Raw genomic sequence first — 10356 nt, 5'->3', positions numbered from 1 at the left:
AAATGTAACCCTAAAATCCTCATTCTCATGTGTTGTGAATAGAAGAGTGCTCTTGCCTTATCTCTTTGGTTTCCTTCTCCTGCATGTGTGTGTGTGAGAGAGAGAGAGAGAGAGTGAGAGAGCGATCGAGCACTGTGTAGCGGCACGGTGGCGGAGAGGCGGTAGAGCGGCGCGACGGCGGCTCCTCCTTCACGGCTGCGACGCGGGAATCCTTCAAGGCGGCAGTTAAGCGGTGAGTGACACACCTTTTGCATTCTGTTTTGAGCTTCCTTCCCTGGTTGTATGCTTGCAGCCATTCGTGGCTCGCATACGGTGCCCGGTAAGTCCCCAGCTACGACCTGTGCGGCAAAAGCGCACATTTGGTAAATCTGCCACATAGCTGAAACTAAAGAAATAAAAAATATTTTTATAAGAAAAATGTTAGAGAATACATATCTCATTATTGTAGTGTCGTTGAAATTATCTGGGAAAAATAATTTTAACACTCCAAGGATATGTGATTCTTTATATTTTTCTATGCACATTAATTATAAACTTCTTAATTTAAAAATAAAATATTGAAGAAGGAGAAAAATAACAACTAAGGTCAGAATTTAAGAGTTGCTATTGCAATAGTACTAGAAACAATAATTGAAGTAATACTTGACATCATGAAAATAAAATATAAACTGATTATTGATATCAAAGTTGGAGAAACTTACCTTAAGTTGGAGAGTTGTTTGCTATTAAAGAAAAATGGAATTCAAAATGGATGAAAACATTAACTATAACAAGTTCAATAATAAACTTTACAATCATCTAATAATACGGATGTGATTAGGTACAATTACTTTCTTGGGTGGTAACTTAGTTTTAAGATAATGAAGTCGAGTAATACATTCCCCACCATTAATATTGTTGAGTCATCCTCTATGCTATATCCCCGAATGATGTTTATATGTTCCATGATCTGACAAAAATGGATGTTTGAAGCGAAAACTCTGGTGTTACCAATGGGTATCATGACGAAACATTCTTCATGGTCACATGTCCAAATCTTTGACCTTGTTGATTATTGAATATCCACAGTAATTGCTGAAATAGAGCATCGTTCCGTTTGGATAAATAAGCTAGACGGCTACACTTTGCCATAAGTAGTAGGAGTTTCGAAGGTGGATAAGGGTCATGAGGAGATGCCCGGGTCATAATACTATAGACACAAAACATTTGGCAGTTAAAACTTCCCAATTTTTAGAATAGAGAATCCGTGGAGATCTAGAGTTTTTATTGGTGTAGTGTCTTACAACTATTTTTGGTCTCATTTGGGAGGTTTTTGAGTGCATATTAGATCGTAAATAAACAATAGACTAATTGACTTTTCAATACCTCCAAAATTTAAGCACAATATAAACATGAATATAATGAATGACTAGTAGTAATTCTAACAACCTTGATTGATAAAGGAGAACATGAATTTAACTATTTCCCGATAACTCTTTCTTAGGAATCAAAATTATAAAAAAATTCAAGTCATAGGCGAGTTAATGTCAAAAGACATTACTGGGGAAAGGTCATATGTGATTGCTTGAGGTCATAAAGAAGGTCTCTAAACTAAGTAGGACTTAGTGTTTGTACAATCTTTCAAAGAAAGAGTTGTGACCATGCACTTGTGTTAATGGAGTTCCATCATACACACAAAGATGACATGCTAGAATTTCTAACACATCTTCTAGTGTCTCTAATTCAAACTAGGCCAAACAAAATAAACTTGAACATGTTTTTCTTTCTAACAATGGACAAAATCTATGGCATAAATGTCATTGAATCTTTTATAAATACCTTCATAAGGTATGTTGAGAAAGAGTCCCCTCAAACTTGAAGAAGGCAACCTTTTGGTCATAATTTATCAATTATCATATAAGTCTAGAGGGAAGTCTCTAATAGGTTTTCTCTTAGAGTCACATGATGGAAAATTTTGCTAATTATTCCACCATCTCTCAGTTTTAGAAAGTTCTTTACTTATGCTTTCGCAAGGGAAATAAAGGTTTACGTATACATAAGCTATTTAACACCCTCGTATAAAAATTATGGATAGGGTTTTGGGCCACTTAAATTTTGACTCCACAAGCTTTAAATTTGAGCAAGATTAAGCTTTTGAAACGGTTTAAATAAACAAGGCTTTTTAAATTTATAACTCTAAAAGATAGGTTTAATAGCTTGGAATAGCTATGCTTTCAGCTATAACCTAAGCTAATTTGGCTTGATTTGGTAAAAACTAAACACGCATGAAAACACCCATAGAGGAAAAAAATAAAGAAAAGATAAAACTCGAAGGCGACCAGTTTTAAAACAAAGGACAAGGCTTACTTACCTCTTTTTTTTAATAACTTAATAAATTTAAAGCCCCTTTTTTTAAAATCTTTGACCAAGCTTTAATCTAAAACTTTTTGAGAACTTTATAACTGGCCAAGGAGGGCTCTTAGAAGCTTGAGAAAATAAAAGCTTATGTAATAGGTGATAAGCTTTTAAAACTTAAAATAGACAAGGGGTTAAAGCTTATAACTTAGGCTTTATATATATTTATATATATATGTGTGTATATATATATATATGTATGTATGTATGTATGTATGTATGTATATGTATATATATGTATATATACGTGTATATATATACATATAAACTTTCCCATAGCTAGCCACAGCTCGCAATTAAGAAGATGAAAGTCTTTTCCTTTTTAAAAAAATAAACTCTATAGATTAAAGCTTTAACTATTAGCTTTATATAGTAAAGCTTTTAAAAAAAAACTTAAAATCAAACCTCTACAAACAGCAAAGGAGGAAAAGGAAAAATTCAAACTCTCTGTTTTTTTTTTAAATGATAAAAAAGCATAAGGCTTCAGAGGTTTGGCTTTAGTCGACTGGGAGAAGAAAAGTACGTGTAATGCAACCTGGAAAAAAAAAATTCGCCTCTCCATGGTTTTGTTGTCACGACTATAGTGGATAGAATAAATAATCTGTTGAGTGTGCTTTTAAAACTTGAGCTTCTCTCTCTTAATTAATTTTCTTAATCTAAGATTAATCTACTTTAAAGCCAATAAGCGCTTTTTCCCTCAAATTGATTTATGGGCAATTACCCACCCTCCATTATGGATTTTCGCCATGATCAGGGGTTTAGCAATTTAAAAATTGGGCTTAAGGCTCCTCCAATTGGTGATTCTATTTATACAGTCAGAATCATAAAGAGCCTAAGAATTGAGAAAAAACACTTTTTTTCAAGAAGGTGGTTTTGGTCTTCACATAAGTGGTTTCTGAAGAAAAGGTGACAATAATGGATCTTGTTCTCCATCCTATAGCTTAGAAATTTCCATAAACCTTCCAAAAACCTTCTAAGCTTTGTCCAAGAAATTTTCCATAAATCTTCAAAAAGCCTTCCAAGCTTTGTCCAAGAGTAAACCTTCCAAGCTTTGTCCAAGAGTTCTTGGGCTTTTCTTTTCTTTACCCTTTGGATTTTTGTGAGCTTCTTCCTATTCTTCAAAATCCAAGTATCCCTATGCTCTATACCCTTCCTATTCTTCAAATTCCAAGTACCCCTATGCTCTGATACCTGATACCAATACCACGATACCACTTGATACCTATACCACAATACCACTCACATGGGACCTCAAATACTTTTTCAAGAATTAATCAAAACGTGCATATACATCAAAATTTAACCATATAATTGAATCAGATTATCAAAATTGAACATAAAATAAAATAAAAACATAAGATAGAATAGACAAATCACCACACAAAAGGCAAGTATTGAGTGCAATCTCCCCCCTCAAGCATGTAGCTCACACTTCCATGACCTGAGTATTTCGATAATTTTATTCAATATATAGCCCAAGGAGCTATTAATAGTTGTGCATACAATTTTGGGCTTTTGCTTTACATATAAATAACCTTGTCAAGGTTTCTAAGGTTTATACATACCAAAATCTTTCCCCAATGATAAATACTAAAGGGCCTTTACACATAAAATAATATTGTGTACACTCACACATAAAATAACCTTGTGCACATTTACACATAAAATAAACTTGTGCACACTGGCACATAAAATAATCTAGCCATATGAAAGGCTAAAAATAATTAATGAAAATTGAATACATGATTAGCACATGATCTTCATCTTCACACCACTGCTCAATCCACCATCCATATACAACACCCCAATCGGTATCCTCGTATAGTGTGATACCTAAATCGGTACCCTTGCACATCTCATTCCATACGACACCTCAATCGATACCCTCGTATAGTGCAACACCTCAATCGGCACCCTCGCACAATTCGGTACCTATACTCATAGACATAATCCACGTTAGTTAAATAATCAATTGAACACATCAATTAATCCCAACATCATCATGAGATATAGGCAGCCATAATATCAAATTACAAGTACCACAATAGGCCCACACGGGCATTCCCAATATAAAATAATAAATATAATTCCTAATAACCAAGAGTAATTCTCATAACAATTTCTTAATGTCAAAATTTACATATATACGTGACTAGTTTTCATATTAGGCCAACCAAAAATTAAAAATGATCCGACCACTTTTGCTACTCTTAAGCAAGTATGTACGCAAAGTTCTAGACTTCCCCTATGTGACATTAAGCTTAGAATAAGGCTGCATTATATATTTCAATATTGTCTTACAAAAGATAAATGATCGTTCAAGGAGCGATAAAAGGCCTTACGGTAGGACAGACATGCAAAACCATATTAATGAGCAAAGTGGTTAACATTTAGTTTATCAAGCACTGAATCAACACATAGGAGTGCTATAATGCATTTGAAACCGTGTCAAACTAGTTGTCTAGGTTTTTCCATTAACACACTAGTGGGCTTCAAAAAAGACCAAGTTAACTTTAAATGGTTTGCACATGCATGCCTAAATCCATCCTGTTCTCCTTCACTTTTAAGCATGTGAAGTTTGAGATTAAAGCACATAGTGTGAGATTAGAGAACACTCATGAGTATATTATCTAATTAACTACTATGAATGAGTAAGACTTAAGCATGTGAAGTTTGAGATTAAAGCACATAGTGTGAGATTAGAGAACACTCATGAGTATATTATCTAATTAACTACTATGAATGAGTAAGACTTAATCTTAAATAATCCTTAATAATGTTTGTATAGTGTATTTGAATTGGTAAAGCCTAAAGTGTATTTGAATGAGTAAGACTTAATCTTAAATAATCCTTAATCCTTAAATAATCTAATTAACTACTATGAGTAAGACTTAATCTTAAATAATTCCTTAATAATGTTTGTATAGTGTATTTGAATTGGTAAAGCCTAAAGTGTATTTGAATTGGTAAAGCCTAAAGTGCAAGGTCAATAATGTTGGAATTTTGAGAGCTGTTGTGTGAGGCATCATCTTTGTAGTTTTGACTTGATTAAAGCTTAAGGTGATCTCATCTAACTCAAAAACAACTTTAATGCGGTGAATTTAAGCCTCTATGGGAGTTGAACTTTCAAGTTCATGAGCTGCAAGCTCAACTGTGTGATATTCACTGTGTGTGAGGTAAACAACAAGCTTTTTGTGAGAGCTATGAGAAAAGAGGGTGTACAAGTCGGGTTCTTCATCTTCAACTGCTCTGTAAAATTGTACAACTTTATGGCTAAAGAAGCTCTCAATTGTGAGTCCGTGTGAGCTAGTTAAGCTTTGTGTAAGCTTAACCAAGCTCAAAAAGAGCCTCTCTATAAAGTAAGGACCTAGTTTAAGTTGGAAATGTCTTCTATGTGGCATACTTCTCCAAAGGAGTGAGCCCGTTTGGTGTACAAATCAAGGAACACCTTTTCCCCCCCTTTCCCTCCTTGAATGAAGGGAGGACCTTTTAAAATTTGTTAACCTTTGTGTTTAATCCTTTGTAAAGCCTTTGTAATGTCCTCATGTTATAAAGGACTTCCCTTGGTGAAAATCTCTTTGTGATTTGCAACATTGTGAATGGCCAATCATCCTTATGATCCATGGTGTGAAATCCATGTGTGAGATTTGTGTGCATCTCTTGGTGGTTTCCAATTTCCAATTCTTTGTGAACAAACTCTTTGTGGACAATGCACATGAGCACCTTTGCTCTATGACGACGAGAGTTGAAAAGATGGGTGAAAGATTGGATGCATCAATGTTGCATAATAAGAATTATCAAGTATAGAAGTTCAAAAATGAAAAATGTTGGTTTTGAGGATCTTGGTATAAAAGTTTGTGTAGAGCTCTAATGGCTCGTGAGCACCCTCACTCTTTTGAAGAAGTTTCATACATTTTACTCCAAAAAGAGTTGAGATCTATGGAGATGACCCCTAAGGGTTTTGGGGAATGAAGAAGCATACAATATGGGATCAAACTTTCAAAGAGGAAGAGGAGGTCAAAGCCCTATAAAAGAGGTAATTTCAAAATTCCTTTCAGTCAACTTATGCAAAGCCAAGGTGTTGGCTCTTCTTTTAGTAATCAAGGTCAACAACAACAAAGGTACAATTCATCTTACACCACTAGAGGAAGAGGAAGTTTTAGACCATCTAATATTTCAAAGAAAAGGTCCTTGTTATTGTTGTGGAAAAGAAGTGCATGTTGAAAGGGATTGCCACATCAAGCAACAAGCACAAAATTTGAATGAAAGAAGGGGAAAAGCAAGAAACTTTTCCAAACAAGGAATGTAAGGTTCAAACTTTTTTGATAAAAGACAGCACAAAGATGAATTGTTACTCATGGCAAACAAACATTTCAGCTGAAGATGGTGAATGGTCTCTTGATTATGGTGCATCTTCTCATATGACATTTCATTTCATAAGGATTGGTTTTCAAGTTTTGTGGAAGAGGATTGCAAGAATAGTCCTATTTTTTGAGATAGTAGTCCTATTCTTTGTGGAAGAGGATTGCAAGAATAGTCCTATTCTTTGAGATAACAGTGCTCAAGGCATTGAGGAATATTGTAATTCTTTGAGATAATAGTGCTCAAGGCATTGAGGAATATTGTAATTCTTTGAGATAATAGTGCTCAAGGCATTGAGGGATATGGTGCATGTCAAAGATGCTTTGATTCCAAATTTAGCAAGATGCTTTGTTGATTCCAAATTTAGCAAGAGATTTACTTTAAGTTGGTTTTATTGCTTATCATGATATGAACATGGAATTTTACAAAGATAGGTGTCTTACAAGGAGATGAAGAACAGCTTGTTGCTCGTGCTATGAGAAATGATGGAAAGCTTTACAAGCTTGACATTATTGTGGACCAACATTCCTTGGTAGCATCCTTTGGGTAGCTTTATAGGATACAAAAGTCAACTGTGGCATGAAAGGTTTGTATATATACTAGTAATATATGTATATAGCTCTTTTGCTACATAACTTCCTAGCTACTCAAAGGAAGCTCTATTTTTCAATGGGAAGAGAAAAATCTAAGGGGAATGCTTATGGATTTAAATTAGTTACATGTGAGGATGTGAAAGCAGAGGAAGAAAATGGAGAGAGAGAGAGAGAGAGAGAGAGAGAGAGAGAGAGAGAGAGAGAGAGAGAGAGAGAAATGAAATGATATATTAACATCTCCAAGAGGCCATGATGGCCTATGAGACCAAAATTGAGAGTACATCTGAAGTTGGTGTCTCATCAAAGGGAACAACTAAATGAAACTAAAAAGTACAATAAGCTGATTGTCTTACAATTATAAGAACTATAAGTAAGACTCCTAGATGATACTGAGTAGGAAATACTGGAAAATGTATATCAAGTAGATCCATGTATGCTGATCAGTTGAAGTGTTGCCCTCTCCTCAGATCAAATATCTCCGCTATGGGGCTGTCTAGAATGGAGAGGTCGTAGAAGCGAGGTAAGCGCCTCCGATGCCGAGCGATAATGGCTCTGATTTGGCGAGAGAGAGAGAGAGAGAGAGAGAGAGAGAGAGAGAGAGAGAGAGAGAGAGAGAGAGAGAGAGAGCACCAAAGAAAGATGGGAGAAAGCGAGAGCACAACTTGCGTATTCGTGAAGAGAGGCAAAGAGATAGCATGACTCTTGTCCTTTCTAATGGGGGGAGAGAGAGAGAGAGAGAGAGAGCGAGAGAGAGATGTTCACAGCATGCATTGCAAAAACCGAGTTTTTTTCAAGATTTTTATCCAGATATAGACAATCAACTCATCCCACTCTCATCCCATAAGGGGTACGATATAGACAATCAACTCATCCCACTCTCATCCCATAAGGGGTACGATTAAAAAAAAAACCAAGCTCCTAACAAAAAAATATAACACAACGAATAAAAATCAGAGATGTGAGGTGAGTGGAGGCCTCAAAGTCATCCTAAAGCCATAGGTTAGGGAGAAGGGGTCAAAAGCCTTGGCTCCAAGTTGTGCCACGAATCACGATATTCCTTGCTCCGACCATTGCCGTTTAAGGCTAGTTGTGTCCACTTGGCAGCTACGTAATTCTCTTAATCATGAGGATAAGTCTTTCCTCTTTGGGAAGTCCACGTTATTTTATCCACTAATCATTTTTCTGAAACCACCTTTCATTATACACACGCACACGCACACGCACACGCACACGCACGGCGTCTCATTTCTCGCTTAGATTTCCTCCTCTTGAGCTGCCCACCATCATCTGCAGTAGTTTTGATCTTGTTCTGATCGATTTAATGACTTTCCCCAGCATTGCCACCAGCCTGCAATCAAGGCCCTTTGTTAAGCTCGGATCTACAAGTCGATCTTCAATTAGGCTGCCTAAACAGGCCGGATTAGCAAGGGCTTATGCAGGCCCCCACAGAGCCTTCCAGAGATTAGGGCTTAATCAAGGAGCATCAGAGAAGGAGATTAAGAAGGCATATCGCAAGCTGGCGCTGCAGGCAAGTGATTAAGATAAATAAGCATAGTTAACCCCTCTCTCTCTCTCTCTCTCTCTCTCTCTCTCTCTCTCTCTTGTTGTGTAAAATCGTTGTTGCTTCTTGCAGTTTCACCCGGATGTCTGCAAAGGCGAGTCTTGCACCTCCAACTTCATGCAAATCAACGATGCCTATGAGGTAAAACAAGAGATGAATAATTGATGCCATCTTCATAAATTAGATTAATTTGACCTTAGGTTATATAGAAGGTGCTAAGGGAGGGTTGTTCTCTTTTTAATAAAATAAATTGAAACTGCAGACCATCATGGATTGCTTGCAAGGGAATGCGGATGCATTGGCTGGTGAGCCCTTTGTGCCGGAGCCCATGATGGGGGTGAATGATGACACGTGGGAGGATTGGGAGGAGTGGATGGGTTGGGAAGGGGCTGGCACAAGGGACTACTCCACCCACATCAACCAACCCTCCCTTTGACCATTCAATCATAAGTTAATATATTAATCCTCCAAACCCATGTACAAAAATCTTGCACATTTGCATACAAGGGCACTTGCAAAGCAGGTAGTACCACTAGTTTGTGAAAAATAGATATATTATATCACTACTACTTGTGGTGATGTGTCACCTTCAAAAGCATTTTTCATTAAAAATCATTTTTCATTTCATTAAATGCTTAAAGCTTTATTATGTCAACACAACACCTTAGAGAGGCGTGGCACTTCATAGACTTTGATTATATGTTTAACCTAATTGTCCTAGTCGAGTCATGTGGTCGGTTGTTCGTAAGGTGGTCAAGCTACGATATGACCCACCCATAGACGTGTTTGGAAGCATCTTTGTCATATAGAGATCATTCACTTTAGATCTTTAGATCTATCTTCACTATGCTATGCACCCCAAGATACAAACGACGCATAGACGTGTTTGGAAGAATCTTTGTCATATTGAGATCATTAACTTTAGATTTATCCTCACTATGCTAGATGCACCCTACAATACAAACAACCCATGAGTGATGTGGTTGGTTCAGTCCATATGAGACCATAGATGTGTTTGGAAGCCTCTCTCTCATATTGAGATCATTGACTATCTGCACTATGCTATGCGCCCTTTCTAGTATATAACATCCTTAGTGCTACCTAGATCACCATCAAAGCTCTTTCCCAAAGCGTACGGGTGGGCAAACATCATCAGTTTGTAATTTGGTATTCAATATGGTACTCCATCTCTCTTGCATTAAGTTCTTTACCTTGTGAAATATCATGTTGTTTGTGTGGAACTGCTTGTGTGTGTTCAAGCCATATTTTCTTACATGTTATTAAAGCAAGCTCTTTGCTAGCGGATTTGGAAAAATGGCTCAACCTACCGATAACAAAGCCACAAGAGCTCGACCCCACCACCATTGGTGGACGCAACTAACTATACACTATGGAAGTTCAAGTTAAGGTTTATTTTGGACTATTTACGAGTTAGTGGAGACCGCC

At 36.6% G+C, this 10356-nt stretch overlaps 1 protein-coding gene across 1 annotated transcript; it reads left to right on the top strand.

The window, feature by feature from the left end:
* The first annotated feature begins 8564 nt into the window (after positions 1–8564).
* LOC147616026 (chaperone protein dnaJ 8, chloroplastic-like) lies at positions 8565–10130 on the top strand. The gene is made up of 3 exons (XM_086778054.1): positions 8565–8877; positions 8983–9051; positions 9173–10130. Exons 1-3 carry the CDS (start codon positions 8671–8673, stop codon positions 9344–9346), a joined length of 450 nt encoding a protein of 149 aa, XP_086634180.1. The 5' UTR covers positions 8565–8670; the 3' UTR covers positions 9347–10130.
* The last annotated feature ends 226 nt before the right edge of the window (positions 10131–10356 follow it).

This window comes from Cibotium barometz, chromosome 39, assembly GCF_041138505.1.
Source record: "Cibotium barometz isolate CiBa-2024 chromosome 39, ASM4113850v1, whole genome shotgun sequence".
Classification (NCBI taxonomy): domain Eukaryota; kingdom Viridiplantae; phylum Streptophyta; class Polypodiopsida; order Cyatheales; family Cibotiaceae; genus Cibotium; species Cibotium barometz.
The sequence above is the reverse complement of the archived record's forward strand: the minus strand, read 5'-3'. Positions and strand labels throughout refer to the sequence as shown.

What these genes read in the sequence shown, in the direction of transcription:
- LOC147616026 (XM_086778054.1), top strand. Translation starts at nt 8,671, where the DNA reads ATGACTTTCCCCAGCATTGCCACCAGCCTGCAATCAAGGCCCTTTGTT. An exon ending in ATCGCAAGCTGGCGCTGCAG is followed by an intron (nt 8,878 to 8,982) that starts GCAAGTGATTAA and finishes TGCTTCTTGCAG; the next exon opens with TTTCACCCGGATGTCTGCAA. An exon ending in AAATCAACGATGCCTATGAG is followed by an intron (nt 9,052 to 9,172) that starts GTAAAACAAGAG and finishes TTGAAACTGCAG; the next exon opens with ACCATCATGGATTGCTTGCA.